Below are 21,166 nucleotides of genomic sequence, written 5' to 3' on the forward strand. Positions count from 1 at the left end.
TGAACAAATTGTAAATGTATAACTGTCGTTTTCAACTTGTAGGTATCCCCTATCTGTTGTATCTCAGTATACAAATATTATACATAACCATTCCATTCAAAATATTGAAATAAAGACAATGCAATATTACGGAGTGACCTATATTGTTGCATCCCTATAGAAGTGAAGACTTGATAGATTTCTGTTCCAATGTAATAGAATACACTTCATCACTATGACAACACACTAGGTACACAATGTACATCAACAACAATATGATCCAAACGAGGGGCATAACTCTTGACGTGTTCAACATGACTAATTACGACACTCCATGACATCATGGGATGTAATGTTGTTAGCAACTCTTTGATCTCTGTCATCACCTGCCCTGCCCATCTGTACCAACACTGTCTCTTAGTAACTGTGGTATCCATAGTAACAGGCTTGGAATTCACCACTCCATGTACGTGCATCCAAGTACCAGTTTTAGTGTTGGCATGGTGACAAGCCGTCTCATATCCAGATTGTGATGATGGGATCAGACCCAGTATAACCCGATCAACAGGTTCTGGTAGTCGTAACTATGGTAACATAACAGTAGTACTATATAGCCTGCATTTTATTACAAGTCCCATAGATGTGATGTGTGCTATTAATAATGTTGTAGTTCCATCATGATATAGCCAACCCCATCAGCAGTAAGATACATTGTTATTAACCTGAGTCTGAGGTGTTGCTAACAAAGATATCCTATGTATGCAGGTAAGATTCTGTCCCACAATTTGAAGCACTTGACTTCATAAACAATGTGATAACTCAATTCAAGGTGTTGATAACAATGATATCATAGTTGTTATAACACACCTTCTATCCCCACACTTCAACAATGAGGCTTGATCAACAAGTAGGTTATGAAGGTTTCAATTTTTGTTGTACTTGCGGTTATAATATGGACATCAAGGGGGGGGGCTGAATCCCCCCCCCCCCCCTTCAGAATGATATCACGCCGAAATTATCCTTGGAGTGGGGTTGAAAAGATCAAGATACTCTAATAAAGCAGTCACAGCATTAGAACAGTGTAGTGAGCTATGTAAGGATTTTATGTACTTTATCAGCTATAAATGTGTAGCTGGGCAGCTATTGTCAGCTGGCTGTGACCTTTTTTTTTGGTCTCACTTTACCAAACCAGACACAATGTAGTGCCTCAGTTCATTTTGACCCCCTTTCCATCAGTCTGGATCCCCCCCCTCCCCCTTCATATCAACTACTTCCTCCACCACTGATGGACATTGATGCTAGTAACTGTGTAAAATTAATTGAGTTGTCTTTCATATTAAGATTCTTGCCGGATTTAACTTCCATTCCTGTGGTTTAGCTTCAGCAGGATAGAAGAGCCAGTAGTCACTTGTCAACATATCAGTCCAACACCTCACCATTCACTTTGATAAAAGGCCCAAATTTCTTACAGGGTTAGTAGAACGTGTAGTAAGGAGAGGCGTATAAAAAGTTCTTTGGAACTCTCCATGTAGACCTTCACTGGTCCCCAGTTCATATCATGGAAACTTTTTTTCATGCAGTTTTTAACCCTACTCCATACTGACCTTACTCCATACCATCAAGACACTACAATGACTGCTCCGTTGGTCCTGACCTTACTCCATACCATCAAGACACTGCTAACTCATGACTACTCTGTTGGTCCTGACCTTACTCCATACCATCAAGACACTGCTAACTCATGACTGCTCTGTTGGTCCTGACCTTACTCCATACCATCAAGACACTGCTAACTCATGTACATGATTAATGTCAAGGTATTTTCGTGGGTGGTTTGCCCTGTAGCCATGGGGAGAGTTCCAAAAGAACTTTTAGTACACGTTCTACAAACCCTGTAAGAAATTTGGGCCTTTTATCTAAAGTGAATGGTGAGGTGTTGGACTGATATATTGACAAGTGACTACTGGCTCTTCTATCCCGCTGAAACCCTACATCAAAGTAAGGAGCATAATGATGGATAAACCACAGGAATGAAACCCAGTAGGCAAGAATCTTATATGACAAAATTATGACACTATGCTGATAACACTATCAGAGTTGCTGCAAACTTGGTAAGGGGATTTGCCTTCAAATTTCAAGGCAATCGTTCTATGACATTTCTTTACAAAGCATGTGAGAAAATATTGGCCCCTGACTCCTTTAGAGAATAAATTAAATACTTTGGCTACAGCAATTCAATCAGATTTGGTGTGTGGCCTACCCTACCTGGTGAGCAGATATAATAGGTGTACTTTGGATAAGGGACCATGAAGCTATATCTCATATGTGAGTTGCTATTTCTTGCTGTCAATATACTCATGGTGTGGAATGCCAGCTTCTTGGCTGTTCCATGTGTCCAAGTCACCTATAAGGTGTGTTGGATGGGCAATGGGCCACTATAAAGTTCAGATCAGCTCCACTGGCAGACTGTAGGTATCAGAAGGATCTGAGCTGAGACTGGAAAATTTGATCAGGCCCTTACAGTGTATTAAAGACAGATTATAACACAGCTCTTCAAGGATTGGCAGTGACATAGCTGCAGTAATGATAAGGACACTAGCTTCAACGAAGTACTGCAATAGATCAAGATACTTTAATAGAACGGTCAGACAAGCAGGCCTTGTCTACTAAGGTTTCTGGCTTCACCACCTGATCAAGTAGGGGTGTACTTACGTGTAGCTAGTAGCAGCAGCTGTACATAACAACAATTATCCCAAGGCCATCAGTTGTATTGTGAACAAGAAAATCCAATGAAATACTTTCTTACTATTTACAGATTACAGGGCCACAAACTGGTTAAGCAATGATCAAAATACTCTAATAGAGCAGTCATGCTCATACAACAGATTAACAATAATTAGGAAGTTCAAATAGGGTTAATGGCTACTCAACAAATGTTTGTAATTCCGCATATGACCCAGTCTTAAATTGTTCACTAAACTGTCCATCACTGTAAGTCCGGTTAGATTCAGTGACCGTTGGATATTGACTGTCACACTGATGGTCACAACTCACGACCAACAATAAGATAGCTGTACAAACCATCCATTACTCCATAGCTAGCCTTCTTCTTGTCCCACTACTAATTGAATTCTAAATCTGACGATCGCAAATTGTGTGATAAACTCGGCATCAATTGCTACAAATTGACTGTCTGCTAATCACAAGGCACTAAAGCTTTCTCACTATCATCATTGTGTTCCAGGTCATGATAAACCATATACTTTCTTTTTGGTGATTGATACATTAAACACCAGTTAAGGTACCACATACGTTTGTGCACTATTGAAATTATAGCACTTGAGTGTGGTCTCAAGCCAAATATAGTACTCAGTTGTGGTCTCAAGCCAAATATAGTACTCAGTTGTAGTCTCAAGCCAAAAATAGTACTCGGCTATCTCTTAACCACACAGATTACACTAACCACGGTGCTTAACTAGTTAGTAGCTAAGCCCTGGCATCACAAAAAGGCCTACCTCTTCTTCTAACCGTTCTACAAATAGAGATCTCAAAATGAACTGTGGCCATCAGCTGGTGGCATGAACAGCTACTTTGAAGTCATGTCACTAGTACTTTTCCTTAGGAGACGAGTCTTTTTCTTAGGACCTTATTTAGATTTGCTAGCAGTTCTCTCTAATAGTTCTTACGCTACAACAATGTTAACATGTGAATCACATGCATATCATTCTGTGTACCAGCTAACCATGTGCTAAACAACTATCACATAATGTCACAATTACCTTCCTACAGTCAACATGATGGGTGATACACCTCTCTGTGACCTGATTGGCTACAAGTCCCTTGTGTAGAGCAGTAATAGCATCAGCAGACCAGTCACAGGAATGCACCCTACTCACTGGGGTATGCACTAATAAGGGTAAAGTGAAATAGCCAATACCAGCAAACATGTCTAACACTACTTCATCATCACGATATGGTAACCTTGACAACCTGATCTTCTCCGTTATGTTACCATGGCAAAACATGTTCTTAGTAACATCAAAAACATAACATACTTTGTTGTCAATGTGTCCCACCCATCCATCGTTGCCTAGCAACAGTTCACATGATGGAGTACGGTAATTATCATTGATCACATGATCTTCTCGGGCTAGTCTCTTAGCACCCAGTGATGTAGCAACACACCCCCACAATTCTGGACTAATCAAATCGTCCCATTCTGGGCCACTAAAACTGTTGCTAGGCAACACAACCAAGTCTCCATGTTTGATCCAGTGACGAGGCAGTCCATGGGATGGTTGTCGTGGTAACAATTTATGTAGATTATCTTGCATCACATGATGTGGATTAACTGGGTTTACAGACGGTAAAACCTGTTCTGACAAGGCACACCCATCTGGAACACACCCACCAAGTAAAGCTTCTTTACCAGCTGTTGTTATAGCAACGGCATAGTGATCACGTGACACAGAGATTATTTTCTTCGTGTTGTCAAAGTGTCCATCATGTGACAATGAGTCCCTGAGGGATAGGAGTATAGTGTGTAACAATACGTCACATGATGCTTACTTCACTTCCTTGACTCGCAATCGAGGCACGATCAGTACATCGCTCATCATATTCGATTATGGGATTGTATTATTACTATTAAGATGGCTGCTACTAAGGCTGCTCCGGTGAATGAGGGAGACTGGATATGCGCTAATAAAGAGTGAGATTGTTAACATTGTTAGTGATGTGTGTTAGGCGCCTTTTTCTACTAGTTGTGGAAACATCAACTTCACGTGGAGGTCACGTTGTAACAGATGTGGGAAAGGTTTTAATAGTTTGCCGGTTGTTTGCATCTGCTCTATTTGCTTGTTGTTCACGTGATGCAGAAAAAGGTAAAGTGGACATATTTAAGAAAACAGGCTCAGAGATTGGCAAGTCAGCAGCGGCTAAAAGTGGCGGGCTATTTAGCGCTGAGGATTGGCAATGTTCAAAGTGGGCGTGTCCCTATAATAATGTGATATCACGTGCCTTATTGCTGCTACAGATGCGGCAATGTCAACTGGGCTCGTCGTAATACCTGCAATGTTTGTAATGAGCCAAAATTTGGCAAGGTAGAGGCTAGGACAGGTTAGTGTACTGGTGTTGCTATGGTGATTAGTTGCATAACGTTAATTAGGATTTGGAGGTGGCTACAATGAGAGAGATGAGATAGTGGAATACAAAGATCGTAATGATTCTGATGGGGAACTTGATGAGGTAATCGTCAACTATAGTTTTGATTGTTCTCAACTATCAGTCTATCATAATGTATATCTCTTATCATGATTATTGTGGTATCATCATTCTACACTTATCAGTTAAAATGCCTCTGGCATTAATGCAAAATAAAGGTGCAATATTAGGCAGCCAGATCTAGCAATCTCCTTCCTTTTCACTGTTAACCAGTTTGTGTGATAATTGTGACACTCCTCCAAGTCACTGTGAGGGGATTGCCCCGTGGTGAAATGAGCTAGGTATTGTACGGCTTGCATGATGCCATGACAACAAGATTTTCCATAAATGGTTGAAATGTTTAGCTTTTCACACACATGAGCTCATGGTGTGTTAGGTAAAAGATCTTTTGATCACAAGAAATATGTATTACAAGATATTTAGTGTGATTTTGCTCTATTACTCTTTCCAAAGTATCTACTGAAACTGAAGTGGGCGTGTTTATCACATGATCCATTGACTAGTGCTAAGCAATAATATTGATAGTTTGATACTCACAATCAAAAATCATTATCGTTATATGATAATTACAGCTACAATTTATTATCAATCAATATTGCTGTAGGTTTGCTAAAAATGTTGTTGCCAAGTTATTTACGTTTTATAACTCTAGGCTTGTGGGACAGCAATTGTAGAACTATCATCCTCCCATGCAATTAATTACCTAATTAATGAGCTTGAAAGTAGTCATCTTTGAATACGTTAGCAGTTGATTACTTGACTCAATCAAAGTGTAACTATTGTATTGTAAATAATATCAAGTATATAATGGGGAGGGAGAACTATGCTATAACTTGTGAAATATGAACCTGTCAACGACTCAGTGATTTGTGTTGATTGGTGATCAATTGTAAGTGCAGTCGGTGCACTTTGTTGCATGCATGCATGCACGCACGCTCGTACATGTGAAGAAGTACTGGGTGAAAAAAGGACGTATTTGAAAAAGTATGATAAATCATGAAGAGGAACTCAATACAAAAAGAAGATGCAGAAACATCACCAGGTACATTGATGCTGCCTTGGATAAATCCATGTTCCATTTCTCATGTGCACTGTGCTCTGGGTCATGATAAGCTCACATGTGACAGCTTCTTTTGAGATTTCATTATAGCTGTCATCCCCTACCTCAACAGTTAGCAGTGTTGGGGGTAATGTGTTACTCATTATGTAAGTAATAAGTATTACATAAGTAACGCATTACGTAATAATTATTACTTTTATGGTAACAAAGTAATATAACGAAATACGCTATAATTATAACTCAAGTTACTTTACTTACAAATGTAACGTGTTACCGAAGTAATGAAGTTACTGTAACGAGTCTAATATTACATAATATTATTACGACAAGTAACGAATTACTCATCTCGTTAGTAATCCACTGTGTAATGCCTAGCCACAACAAAGTAATGAAGCCTACTGAATGAAGCTTATTCACCAGCTTCTTGTAACCAAGATTTGCACATTCATAATCATGTCACGTGATAAGGTGGTAGTTTCACACGTGACAGCTTAAGGCTGTGGACACAAAGTAATATAATATGTAATATTATTATAGTTACTTTATTATATGGGTAATATGTAACTGTAACTAAATAGTTCAGTTGTAAGTAATATGTAACTAGTTACTTTTGAAAAGTAATTACCCCAACACTGACAGTTTGTGACACATGTAGAGTTTCAACCATGCGCCATACAGTTATGTTGGGTATCTCTTAAGATATAAATTAAATGGCTACGATTACAACACGCCTGTCTCTCCCTAATACCTTATTTAGTTTTGCCCCCCCGTGCTGGGTTTGCGATTGCGTTGTTCGCAGGTGCCCCCTCCAGTCTCCGCCCCTGGCGCACGTGGCCTCGATAGGCTTGGGTGAGATACATGGGCGTAGGTGCCCACTGTACCAAGAGGCTGGATTGCTTATTGCAATTCAGACCTCACCCAAGCAAACGGGGGGGGGGGTTTAATTTATTTATTCAGTATTTATTTTTAAATCATCCAACTCTGTTTGCTTTCCCGTAGTCTCTATCTAATACAACATGCTGGCACCTGACCACGACGCTACAATACAATTTTATTCATTATTTATTCATTCCTTTTAAACAAAGCACAGAATATATTCATAGCACTCAATTCACATGTTTCGTTTGATCACTTGTGATGTTGAACAAGGCGGCTCGCTACTGAGCATGTCTCCTTTGGGGTCCTGATATAAACTGTGTATGCCGCACTCTCCCATCTCCCCAGTGTCTTTATCAATGAGTCTGGTGGGCCGGATTGCGTTGCTGTTGTTGCTGCGCTAATCCGAAAGCTATGTCCTGCATATTTCCGCGAATCTAGTCCTGCCTGCCCCAGTGCTGTCCTCATTGTTGTCACTAACCGTTCCCAGGTAAGAAATCAGTCAGAAGAATGGGCCCTCGTCAGGACCTCTCTGCACTATGTATGCTAGGACAGCAGATACTAAGTACAGGTTGCTGTCTGCTCTTCCCAGGTACACTGTCACACCTTTCCTGAATGGGTCTGTCTTTGACACTTTAATCCTGACCTCCAGATACTGTGGATTAACCGTGCTATCTACTCTCACATCGCCGTATGATAGGTGGACCGTTTTATCATACCCACTATCTGTTGGGACCACTACTTCGCCTGAGCGGAGAAAGCCGAAGAAACACATGCACACTGCTGCCCACAGCATGACTGCCTTTTCCCGGTCCACATCATCTTCCCAAGCTTTCTTTAACGCACATAAGATCTCTGGAGTTACTGGAAGTCTCGCCTGATTTTGTCCAGTTGCTGTCCTCTTCTTCAAGCCCTTAATCACAAATTCTAGTTGTGGCATTCCTGCTACGTTTGGGCCCCTGAAACCCAATGATATTTGGGTGTATCTTGCAGCTGACAAGTAGCTCTTAACAGTACCCGCCGACAATCCCTCATTGTAGAGAAAAGCCACGAAGTATGTCAAGTTCACTTCCGTCATTGGAAACGGAGTTAGGCCAAATTTACTGCAAAAATACATACCGCTTACTCCCTGACTTACATATTCTCTGTGTTGATTTAGCTATTCCTGCTGAAAACAGCTCGCGAACAATTGGGACCAGGTTGCCGATGTCCAATCCGGTTGTTCCTTCATTAGCAACTTCACCAGCTTCTCGGGAATCACTTTTTGGTTGGCTGCAGCTTTTGGTATCAGTGATGAGAGGACACTCAGGGTATTGCATGAAATTGTGTCCGCCAGCCCATTATACTTCCCTGGGACATGTATTGCCTTCACTTCAATACTAAATTGGGCCTGAATGAAAAACAAACAACGCAGCAAGTGCATCATCTTTTCAACTTTACTGTATCCCAAGTTAACAACTGTGACTGCACCTTCGTTGTCGCAATGTACCAATACCGATGACTGCTGCCATTGTGGTACCCAGACTGCACTCGCCACTACCTATTGGCACTAGCTCTTTTAGAGTGATTCCATCTTCCCCCGCTTCGCCAGGGGCATCCTTGTACATGCTAGACCAGCTAGCCTGTAGCCACTGCTTGCCCCACAATGCCCCGCAACCGAACGTTCCTGACGCATCTGTCCAGATCTCACGACTGAATTGCTGTGGTCCACCGTACTCTCGCAATATCGATACTCCATTCCACGACCGTATGAACAATGCCCACCACATTAGGTCTGAATGTACTGGCAAGTTGAAGTGAATGTGATCGTATGGCTGGCTGGGCGGTTTGGGCTAGCTTTTGATACAAACGCCTGAGGAATGTCTTTCCTGGTCTCACTACCTTGCATGCATGAGCCAGTTTACCCACTAATGACTCCATGTCTTTAAGGCACGAGTCCTTGTGTTTCCAGTGTTGCATTTCCCTCTGTAACTCCTCTAACTTCGATTGAGGTAGCCATTGCTACTGCGTCCAACTCGAAGCCCAGAAATGTCAGACAGGACGTAGGGCCTTCTAGTTTGTTCCTGGCTACCGGCAAGCCCAATTCCTCAAAGGTGTCTAGAACAATCCCCAATTGGGCTGCACATGCGCGTAGTCTGTACCGCCTACCAGGATAAAATCATCTAAGTAGTGGATCACAAACTGTACATCCCGTTCTCTCAGTACCCATTCCACTGCATCTGCCAGGGCCGTGAATATTTTTGGAGTTGAGCGTAGCCCAAACGGCATTGTTGTATCAATGAAAATTTTGCCTTCCCACAGCATTCCCAATAGCCACCGATCTTGTGGGTGGATAGGGACATTCCTGTAAGCCTGTTGGACATCAATCTTTGTCATCCATGTGTTGTGCCCTTGTGTTGCCACTTCCCGTGCAGAATCCTCCACCTTGACATATTGCAGGGAGCATAGCTCGGTAGAAAATATTATATAATTAGTAATGATACAATTTGTATAGTGTCTATATGACATCATGTGAGGTAAGGTGAAGCCATTAAAGGTAATGCCACAATCATCATATATATATTATTGTACTAAGTTCTACTGGTGATAGAAAACTGTTGACTTGTCCCCAGTATATCCTGTACTAACACTAAGTTCTACCAAGAGTTTATAGGTTAGGTTTACACCATTATAAACTCATGGTTCTACTGGTGATAGTGACCTGTTGACTTGTCCCCAGTATATCACATTGTGTTGAGTTATTTAATAGCTCTACTGGTGATAGGAAAAGGTCAAGCCTTTATTGTGAGAGTTCCACTGTAATGTGTTAGTACAGGATATACTGGGGACAAGTCAACAGTTTACTATCACCAGTAGAACTTAATACAATAGGCTTACTGTAGGTCACAGCTTGGACCAGACTTGCCATTTTTGTTGCCTATTGCAGAAGTATAGGTTGTGTTATCTTGTCATCTTCCGTTTACAGTCTGTTGTAATCAGCAAATTTTTTTAGTTGTTTCTTTTTCTCACCAACTAGTCAGTTAACAACAACTAGTCAGTTAACAACAACTAGTCAGTTAACAACAACTTGTCAGTTAACAACAACTAGTCAGTTAACAACAACTTGTCAGTTAACAACAACTAGTCAGTTAACAACAACTTGTCAGTTAACAACAACTAGTCAGTTAACAACAACTTGTCAGTTAACAACAACTAGTCAGTTAACAACAACTAGTCAGTTAACAACAACTAGTCAGTTAACAATAACTAGTCAGTTAACAACAACTAGTCAGTTAACAACAACTAGTCAGTTAACAACAACTTGTCAGTTAACAACAACTTGTCAGTTAACAACAACTAGTCAGTTAACAACAACTAGTCAGTTAACAACAACTTGTCAGTTAACAACAACTAGTCAGTTAACAACAACTAGTCAGTTAACAACAACTAGTCAGTTAACAACAACTTGTCAGTTAACAACAACTTGTCAGTTAACAACAACTAGTCAGTTAACAACAACTAGTCAGTTAACAACAACTAGTCAGTTAACTACAACTTGTCAGTTAACAACAACTAGTCAGTTAACAACAACTTGTCAGTTAACAACAACTAGTCAGTTAACAACAACTAGTCAGTTAACAACAACTAGTCAGTTAACAATAACTAGTCAGTTAACAACAACTAGTCAGTTAACAACAACTAGTCAGTTAACAACAACTTGTCAGTTAACAACAACTTGTCAGTTAACAACAACTTGTCAGTTAACAACAACTAGTCAGTTAACAACAACTTGTCAGTTAACAACAACTTGTCAGTTAACAACAACTAGTCAGTTAACAACAACTAGTCAGTTAACAACAACTTGTCAGTTAACAACAACTAGTCAGTTAACAACAACTAGTCAGTTAACTACAACTTATCAGTTAACAACAACTTGTCAGTTAACAACAACTAGTCAGTTAACTACAACTTGTCAGTTAACAACAACTTGTCAGTTAACAACAACTAGTCAGTTAACAACAACTAGTCAGTTAACAACAACTTGTCAGTTAACAACAACTAGTCAGTTAACAACAACTTGTCAGTTAACAACAACTTGTCAGTTAACAACAACTAGTCAGTTAACTACAACTTGTCAGTTAACAACAACTTGTCAGTTAACAACAACTAGTCAGTTAACAACAACTAGTCAGTTAACAACAACTTGTCAGTTAACAACAACTAGTCAGTTAACAACAACTTGTCAGTTAACAACAACTTGTCAGTTAACAACAACTAGTCAGTTAACAACAACTAGTCAGTTAACAACAACTTGTCAGTTAACAACAACTAGTCAGTTAACAACAACTTGTCAGTTAACAACAACTTGTCAGTTAACAACAACTAGTCAGTTAACAACAACTAGTCAGTTAACAACAACTTGTCACAAAGATATGACTGGCCCTATATTCCCATACAAGTTCTTGTAGAGGACTACAACAGTATTAATTGTAGTACAAGCAGTGCTACAACCATAACCACTTCATTATCTACTAATAACTTAACAACAATTGACAGCAGTTGCTACAAGAGGTAACAGGATTGCCTTGGGATACCTTTCATTTGTGAAAAATTATTTAGTGACCATGTTTGAATAAGTAATGAAAATGTGTTGAAATATTTACTGAGCTCCGTTGAGCCGTTACCCATACTGTAGCTACCCATAGTGTAGCTACCCATAGTGTAGCTACCCATACTGTAGCTACCCATACTGTAGCTACCCATACTGTAGCTACCCATAATGTTAACTAGCTACCTTTGATCCCTCACTAGCTTCCTATTATCATTGAGTATCTCATCAGAGTTAGTGTAGACTTGAATGATAGGTGAAAGAACTAGTGAGCACTCACCCTGTTTGTTCTATACATCAGTATTAATAGCGTGGGCTAATAGCCCTGAGAACATTATTCATACATCATTATATATGCTTCTGCACATGCTAAAAAAATTTGATGGTGGGGCCTAGTTTTTAGTTGTACTGCATTAAGCTTATTAACTTTGCTAGTGGGATAGTAAATAAGTTAATACATCAAGTGAAGTACTTAGGACTATAAGTTACTCACCTATTTAAATTCTAGTTGTCCTTTTTGTGTTATTCCGGTGGCTAACATTTGGTGGGTAGAATATGCATCCACACATTGCCCAAATAATTGTTTTAGTGTTACAGTTTAGTAACTCTCAACTTAGCAACTACACTGAACCTAGCCGTAAAATCCCTCACAGCTGTGGTATAACTATTATATGTGACATGGATATACAATTTGTTCTTTAGATTATTTGAAGTATTAATAATGAGATTATAGCATGTGACTACCACCTCTGGAAATGGCACTATCTGTTAGGTTGACCTTTCTGTAAACTCTACTAGCACACACTAGGGATGCCGCAACATAGAAATGTTTTATGTTGTAGCATTTATGTCACAATATATCATATGTAACGACACAACTTGCTCTAGAAAAAGTTTAGCAAAACATGTTTCCCTTTGAAGAATTTCCACAAAACTTCTACACTTTCAAGAGTATAACACAAGTGGTTTTGGTACCAATATTCAATTTTGTACATTAAAGTAGCCAAATTTGTTGCTATTTCTCTGTCACGACATAAATGGGCCACAACATACTATGTAATTTTATGTCACAGTATGTCATATGTCACAACTATCGTGGCATCCCTATAGTACACACTGCTGGGCTAAGTCTTACATATCATGTCATGTTCTGACTTGTGTTACCTGTCATGTACTGACTTGTGTTGTGTCTAGTTTGGTAGGAAGAAAAAGAAATTGAGAACATCAACAAACAAGGTGTGTATAATGTTGTGGTCATGTGATACCAGTAGTATTGTCATAGCAACCCAGTGAAGATGATGAGGAAGAGGTAGTGTATTCATGGTAAGTGTTACCATGGTGATGATGACATCACAAACAGGAAGATGATAGTGATGAAGATGTCAGCAAATATGACCTGTTAGGTAGCGATGATGAGAGGTTAGTGTATGATTACTGTATTGTCATCATGTATGTTCAGTAACCATAGTGATGAGAAGAGGAAGTCAAGAAGCCGTAGCACATCACCAGACAGACATCATGGACGTCACAATAGACAACACCAGTCCAGGTCACCAGAGTACAACAGACACCGATCACGATCACCACGACGATAATGTTTACACAACTAATAATATAATTGGGTTGACTACACCAAGTCCTACTACATATACTACTATGGCTGCTATACACAATATACAAATAATTGCTATAAATGTTTTCCCAGCTAATATGAGTCATGTTACGAGCGAGCCTTCTTAGTTGGTGGTCCATCATCTCTCGTATCATCTTCATCTGTTAACAAATGTTATTAATGATCACATGATCCAAATATTTACCTATAGTGGTCGTGATGGTTGTTGTGGCAATATCACCAGACATGGTCATGGTATCACTGAATGCCTCGCACTTCAAGCTAGAAAACTATGAAGCCATTAATGGTCACACATTCCATAGTACAGTATTATGTGTGATTGTGGAAACCATACTGTGGCTTCAGTTACCATGGTGATGGTGCAATTGTATTGGCTAAATCTTCAGGCCATTCAACTAATTACAATCACATCACTTGGCAAATCCTTCAATATCCCTACTGACAGGAACCAGTGTGCCCATAACATCTACCCACAAGGATTTTTGCTAAATGAACTTTTCCTTAATAAGGACAAACGGTTTTCCAGCTCCATACACTACAACAACTATTAATGGGACAATATTTCTTGGTCTTCAAGTACAGGTGTCCACTGATATAGCCCATTCTTACCTCACTCATAACAGCAATGGCAGTCTTATTATTAGCCTTAGCCACACGATGTTCCACAAGGTAGAACATGTACTCATCATACAACAGACGGATGAGATGGAATGATCCAAAACTAGCAGCACTACGAAGTGTAAGGTCTCTAATCACCATGGAACTGTAATGAGATAAGTAATGATGACACTGTATAATATGATCTTTACCTGTAGAATGACCACTTCAACAGAAACTGGCGTGCAGCTTTAGAGAATTGGGGGCTAGCCTCGTAAGGTTGTAACACATGGCTTACAACGTCATCCAACCAAGTGGCCCATTGCTCCAGGGAGTTCTTCACCACAAATAGACAATGTTATTAAAATATAATTTGCATATAACAACTTCCACTAATTATAATCTGTGTCATCACCTAGCAACCATACCTGCTGTTGTAGGGTTTGTTTGAAGCTCTGCTCCAGTCGTGACACAAGGGACTCCTCACACTGACACACCCAGGAGGCCTGCTCCTGTGTAACACACCACCACACATTGAGACATGACACAGTGTACTACACTACTACACACATTAAGAGAGAGACATAACAAACACAAACCTGTACATTAGCAAAGTCAACTCTGTTGAGGTCAGCTAACATTTGTGAGATCTGTGTAGAGTTTTGTAGCACAGCACGAGCAGCTTGAGCAAGATGATTTAGTGAAGTGTAACGTCGCAGTGTCTGTGAGAACGCTACGACAGCCGCTAGCTATAGGGGAGGGAGTATGTCTACCACACTATAGTATCATAATGGTGAAGAGTACCTTAGCAGAGGTGAAGGCTGATGGATACCCTTGTAGACTTGAGCTAAGCCAGCCCTCTAGGCTCTTGGCAAAGTTGCGGATAGCTTGTGTAAGAGTTCCTAACAAAACAATAGAGAGATAATAGACGTCAAAGCGTCGGGATGTATAACTACTTAGTTGTAGTTAGTGTTTGATGTGGAAATATTAAAATAGCAGGACAAAGAGATAATGAGTTACCCCAACACACAAAATGAGTTCACAAAGGGATGGTGACAATGAGCTCACCTGGAATATGCCTCAGCACCTCTGGGATCAACACATCCACGATACACTGATACAACATATAGTCACACTGACACATGAACGTGACAACTGGGGTACATCCAATCAGTAATGCCAGTTTATCCTTGGGTAGACGTTGTTCAAAGTCATCATTAGTATCACTATAACTATTGATGAGTCACTAAATAATGTCATTGTTATACTGACCTTCCTGGGGATGGAGGAGCAGCATTAGCCGACCTCCAGAAGTTCTGCCATAAAGCCTCAACCATTTGGAACTGAAGATTGACGACTACATCAAGTATGGCCTGTATAATATAAATCGCTTTACTAACCAAGTTAATGTACAATATTACAAGTGGTTATGTAAGAATCCTTACCTCACAGTGTTCTCTGTACAAGATCGTGAACTCTGACAAGTGATCATCAGTAATAGTCACTATGTACCGAAAATGTTCTCTTATTATAATATCATGTACAATGGTATGTACACACTATTACTATAACCATATTACACAATAATTTACGCACAAACACACACTAAGTTGATTCCCATTTCAAACAATACCAGTATATTTATTATGGATGAAACATCATTTAGCAAAAATCTAAAACAACTTACCACAATGTGAAGATGGACAAATAATAATAATAATATACACACCACACTACACACAGTCAAATACGCTACACACACACACACACACACACCACACCACACACAGTCGAATACGCTACGCACACACCACTCCACACCACACTAAACACACACAGTACAGTACCAGGTATAGGAGTAGATCCCCACTCAATTTCTGGGAAGTTCTGCAGCACCACATCCACATCACCAAGATATTGTTGATGTTGTTGTTGCATTGTTGATGCCGCAGAGTGACCACTCCCACTAGCCATGAGGTCATGATCAGCACCTCCTTCCTCTTTCATCTCATCTCTACCACACCCACTAACACTATAACTATGGGATGTGAGGTACATACCTTCTCTGTTGATTAGGAGCACTGCGTATAGCCACTATCTCATCTTGTGGGAAAGTGTTGAGAGGAGAATCTGGTTTAATCCTTATCCCATAATAATGGTACTTTGAGTTACCCCTACCCAGAAAAGTTTAATTAGGAACAAGTTGTCGTATAGAATACCTGGTGCCCAGCCTCCTTGTCTTTAATCCAACAAACACTGAACGTATTAACTTGCCAAAACTGGCAGCATTAACAGCATCAATCTTATTAGCTGCACAATGTCGCAGGTAGTGGTTGTATAAAGTACTACGAGGTAGACTAACTCCATCAGCTGTCTCAAAGTGCTCCAATAACCACTGTACCTATACAACACCCAAACAAGGTGTCAATTAACCATCAATATTTGTACACTTAATATACATATCTCCTAGGATACTATTAATGGATACACAACTTACTGTGGCAGGAGAGGCCCTGGTGCCACTAGGAGCCAGTGACAAATGTTGCTCCATCATAGCTGTTCCACTACTGTTATGAGATTGTAACATAACTGAACCACCAGTTGATGATACTATCTGTTGACCACCCATTAGTTGTTGAGCTGTATCATAATATAATCCGTGATCACTAAACGAGCTTGAGTCACTGGTGTACGCTGGAGTGGAGACCCTGCAGGAATAGCAGAGTATATTATTAGCGAGTTAACACGTGCTCAGCCCGTCCCAAACCTGCAAGGGTAATATTGTGGCGGTTCCTCCACTTTAATTGGCGCCGTGAAGTAGCCAGCGCCGCCTCTCGGGCTAGGCTGCTCGCCTGCACTACACGTATAAGTTGGATAATGTATCGCTGGCGGAGTAAACGGGTTAACTGGTGGCTGATAACTCATTGCATTGGTCCACTGAACTTTGCTAACAGGCATCGAGCTATGGTCGCTATTTAAGCGAGTAGTTTCAACTAGCTAATGAACGCAATGTTTTATAACATATACTTTTATCATAATGGTTGAAACGTGCCCAGCTGCCATATAAGCGAGATGATAATGGAGCGAGCGGGATAAAATTCCTTCAATAACTAGCTAGTCTCCCTAGTTACCAGCTGCAAGGTATCTTAGCAACGCTCCTGCCACGAAACGCATGCATCAAATAAATTTATCATGTTAACCACATGTACTAGGTTGTATCGCGTGCTAGGGCGACACTTACGTCACAGTAGTGGTGGCAGTGGGAGCTCCTTGAGATAGTACCAGCGTGTTGGTCATCATTCCTGACTGTATTTGTTGTAGGAGCTGTTGTCTTGCTGCCATTAACAACTGTTGTTGCTGCATCTGTAACAATAACATCTTGGGTAACAATTACTGTCATCATGACACACTAGTATACACACATCAGGGTAATAGGTTGCCACAAGCTCCCTACATTAAGGGAACATAGGCTGACTGCAGTGTGGTGGAGCTACTCAAGAGGGCTGTGAGAGGTTGAACTTTACTGGTTCACTGACAACTATCAACCACAGACACTAGCTTCACTTGAGTGTGGCCCAAGAACATTATTATTGTTTCTGCACCAGATTCAAGGGCGAGCAACTACCAAGAAATGTAACAGTGTATTCAACCATTTTCCAATCTGAGTGAGCACACACACTACACACACACACACACACTACACCACACACACACACACACTACACCACACACACAACATACTACACTAGTTTACCTGTGAGGACATTGGTTTAGAAGCAGCACCAGCAACATTAGCTGCTGCCTGCTCTTGTCCAGTAGAGAAGCTATTATCAGTGGAAGACATCTAGTATATGATGTCAATGTCTATAGCAACAAAATGTATTAAATCACTTAGTAGAAGTATCCACCTGAGAACACCTGCAGGTCCTGCACACCTGCACTTGTACACACCTGTTGATACCTTTATATAAAGGAAATGAAATTGAATAAGAGCAGTAAGAAATAGGGCCAGGTTAAGGTTGGGTGGTACAACGATACCTCTCAATTAAAATATCACTGTTACCAGTATCTAAGGGACACTGTTGTTTAGGAAGAGAAACAAGCTAGTCCCCCTGGTCAGAACACAACAATAATATTAAGATGAGATAATTGATTAAAGACTATTATGTGCAGACCACAATCATTTCTGATCATCAAATATAACGTCAGGCCACACTTCCCTATAGACATCATTTCTAATGCCAGATCACACGTGATATATTATCAAACAATAATGCTATAACACATGCAATGGTCGGTTATTTATAAAACTTCTGGAAGAATGCTTTGGCAATAAACATAGTCCTATGGTTCACATGTAAAAGTCTAATAAATGACATTTTCAAAAATTCGACTACTAAAAAATTTTTGCATGTCTGATATTTGTGATTGACTGAACGAAAACCTGTCATGCTTGCAAAATTGTATTTTGCTACAAAAATGTGTTAAAATACACTGCATAAACTACATTAAAAACTTATGAATGTTTTAATCACTTTAGTACACAGTGAAACACCGGTCAGAGCCTGTTGATGTTGAGAAAGGTTTTGTGTACATGTACAAAAGGGAACGTGATTGTTTACAATGCAGTAGAAATAACCATCAGTATTACTACCTTCATATTTGCACACAGAAAGGAAAGCACTTACCTTGATGTAATGGGAACACAATTCATACTTGTTTTAAGTTATGACTAATTAAACAGCAGTATTTTATTCGCCATATAATTGTTATACAAACTGAATTTCTTGTTGTTCCAACCAAGACCTCATTTTTTTCTTACTAGAAGCATTAAGGTGGCATATGAGGAATGTGGGAACATGGTCGATTTTTGTTCAGCTAGTCACATTTGTCCACACATCCATGTACACTTGTAATCCAATACTACGAATTAGTTGGTCTCTGCTGACTATAATGATGTCATAACAACGAACACAATAACTTTTACATATGTACATCAAAACTTATACAGTGACAAACATGCAGAGGTGATGACAGAAACATGACAACAATGTCAGCATTACTCAAACTCTCAGAAACAAGCTATTGTCACAATTATGACCACAAGATAGTTACAAACACTACTTGAGTGTGATGATCATGTATCAAGAGTGAGAACTACAAGATGCTTTACTCTTGTAAACATTGTAATATTTCATACCATGAATCCCCCCCCCCCACGTAGCATAATGACTGTAGCATAGATTAATATATACACTACTTAATTCTGTAGATTAACTATTGTAACAAAGGTAGTGTTGAAAATAATGACTGATAGACACACAGATTGTTAGCTAATGTTACACAATAGCAACAGTACAAAAATGATGTTAATTTCCTATACAAAATATAACATCATTGATAGAAGATGGGAAAACTAAGTCAACAAAGACAAGCCCCAAAGCCAGTTATAAACGAAATCTATCACAAGACAGTCACCTTCAAAAAAGGTAGTGTTTTAAGAAATGATGAAATCAAGGTAGGCCAATAACATTTTTATAACAACAAAAGATTGTGAAATTACATGTGGCAGCCAAAAAGCTCCTACCATGATGTTAATATTGACCAATTTACCCTTAACCCCTAACTCTGTTGTAGTTATATTATAAAGTTATGGACACTAACATCCTTGTAACCATTTCCTGGTCACAAGTTTTGATTATGCAATTTTAAAACACTACCTTTATGAAGATCACACCCTTTAAATTTTGTACTAAACTAATCTGGCATCGTTGGGTAAATAAGAAGGTACACAACAAATATTGGAGAAAAAGAATATCACATGTAGCACTGTTTAGCACCAAAGTTCCATCAAGAAATCAAAGTGCCCAACAACAAACAAAAATCTCCATGACTCCAGTACAGTACTGCCGCAGGGGTGCTATTGTTTGCCCAAAATAAGGATAAAACCCTTCAAATAGTGCTGTACTGTGGTGGTGTTTGAGGGTGCACTACTACCATTTTAAACCAGCCACTACAAGCTATTCTATAAAATTATAGTTTTATAAGCAATCACAACATGTCGCTACTATAAAAGACCTTTCTTTCATCCTATCACAATTGTCATACCTCGTGTTACATGGTCAATTTACCAACTAATAACTGAAATTTAGATTATGTGGCAGCAATTTATGTTTACCAGGACAATGCCTTACTTCAATCACGGCAGAGATGAATACTATATGTATCATAGTACTAGTAATGAGTATTTACAAAAGCGTAGTGTGGTACTATTCGAGGGTGTGGTACAATGTTATTTCCAAAAAAGGATAAAACCATTCAAATAGCACCACTGAAATACGATATACCAAGGTACTCGTCTATCAACTAGTCCAACTCATGATAATCACCTTCTGGTTTATTCTAAGAAGTTAATAGTGGCTAATACAAAGCTACAAATAATATTACAGGTTAAATTGTTATTACTAGACAACCAGCTGATGTTTCTATGGCTACTACTAATTCACCACTGCTATACTTGGTGACCATATGTGAGGGGCACCATTGAGGCTTCAACTAGTATGTCTTACCCTCTATAGCATGTTACACTCTCTGTACCATGTCATGGCTCTCTGGTAGTTATGGTAACATAACTATGAGATGACGTTGTAGGCTGGGGGCAAGACTAATGATATAGGATAGCCCACTAGGTGGTGTCAACGCTTGTATGACACACTGGTACATATAAGGTAACTAGTGATGAACTAACTATACAATAGATAAACATGCAGTGTTAACATCCAGGAAGTCGAACAGTTATTGCCAACTGAACAGCACACAAGAAGTCATATTACTACTAAAGTCATTTCTATCCTTAGTGATGGTGGTTGCACTCTAAGGGTTGCCAGCTGTCCAACTACATGAGGCGAACATATTGGGCGGCAACCTTTACGACCAGTCGTGTTCAACCCACGCGCAGCTGCCATGAACATCATTCCTCGTTACAAAAATGGCGCAAATAACACAAACAATGAGAACGCGCTAACTAAGTTATGGACTCTTGTCACGCTACTTCAACACAATAAGTAGCTAACATACAAAAATGGACCCCATTTTCTCACTTGTCGTCCTGACTACTGTCGCCTTGGCCGCCGCCGCTCGTCACCTTGGTGAAACCAACATTCCCGGAAATTCACCGTATACTAAATATAAATACCGCCCTTTTACTCTA

At 39.7% G+C, this 21,166-nt stretch overlaps 3 protein-coding genes across 9 annotated transcripts; 1 reads left to right on the forward strand and 2 right to left on the reverse strand.

Moving 5' to 3' along the window:
• Positions 1-63: 63 nt before the first annotated feature.
• LOC136255703 (tRNA wybutosine-synthesizing protein 2 homolog) lies at positions 64-4,666 on the reverse strand. Its single transcript, XM_066048523.1, has 3 exons — positions 4,549-4,666; positions 3,759-4,500; positions 64-563 (listed from the first exon to the last, which is right to left on the reverse strand). The coding sequence occupies exons 1-3, from the start codon at positions 4,596-4,598 to the stop codon at positions 213-215; spliced, it is 1,143 nt and encodes a 380-aa protein (XP_065904595.1). The 5' UTR covers positions 4,599-4,666; the 3' UTR covers positions 64-212.
• Positions 4,453-13,456, forward strand: LOC136255706 (zinc finger Ran-binding domain-containing protein 2-like). 3 transcript variants are annotated; one of them, XM_066048530.1, is made up of 9 exons: positions 4,464-4,690; positions 4,743-4,795; positions 4,857-4,962; positions 5,015-5,097; positions 5,147-5,226; positions 12,921-12,962; positions 13,009-13,035; positions 13,087-13,145; positions 13,186-13,456. In XM_066048530.1, the coding sequence occupies exons 1-9, from the start codon at positions 4,632-4,634 to the stop codon at positions 13,319-13,321; spliced, it is 645 nt and encodes a 214-aa protein (XP_065904602.1). In that variant the 5' UTR covers positions 4,464-4,631; the 3' UTR covers positions 13,322-13,456. The 3 variants fall into 3 exon arrangements, with proteins under 3 accessions (XP_065904601.1, XP_065904600.1, XP_065904602.1); XM_066048529.1 differs by having other exon boundaries at positions 4,453-4,690; positions 4,743-4,962; positions 13,195-13,456; XM_066048528.1 differs by having other exon boundaries at positions 4,460-4,690; positions 4,743-4,962.
• On the reverse strand, positions 13,319-21,143 carry LOC136255701 (transcription factor RFX3-like). Of its 5 annotated transcripts, none has more exons than XM_066048515.1 (18): positions 21,057-21,132; positions 17,848-17,917; positions 17,711-17,800; positions 17,198-17,319; positions 16,454-16,664; positions 16,176-16,357; positions 16,017-16,130; positions 15,804-15,970; positions 15,402-15,460; positions 15,229-15,329; positions 15,025-15,188; positions 14,761-14,858; positions 14,556-14,705; positions 14,385-14,468; positions 14,169-14,293; positions 13,969-14,122; positions 13,544-13,628; positions 13,319-13,499 (listed from the first exon to the last, which is right to left on the reverse strand). In XM_066048515.1, exons 3-18 carry the CDS (start codon positions 17,798-17,800, stop codon positions 13,447-13,449), a joined length of 1,959 nt encoding a protein of 652 aa, XP_065904587.1. In that variant the 5' UTR covers positions 17,848-17,917; positions 21,057-21,132; the 3' UTR covers positions 13,319-13,446. The 5 variants fall into 5 exon arrangements, with proteins under 5 accessions (XP_065904587.1, XP_065904590.1, XP_065904588.1 ...); XM_066048518.1 differs by having other exon boundaries at positions 15,025-15,182; positions 21,057-21,125; XM_066048516.1 differs by lacking the exon at positions 17,848-17,917 and having other exon boundaries at positions 17,711-17,820; positions 21,057-21,143.
• Positions 21,144-21,166: the final 23 nt, after the last annotated feature.

Source organism: Dysidea avara, chromosome 5 (genome assembly GCF_963678975.1).
Source record: "Dysidea avara chromosome 5, odDysAvar1.4, whole genome shotgun sequence".
Lineage (NCBI taxonomy): Eukaryota > Metazoa > Porifera > Demospongiae > Dictyoceratida > Dysideidae > Dysidea > Dysidea avara.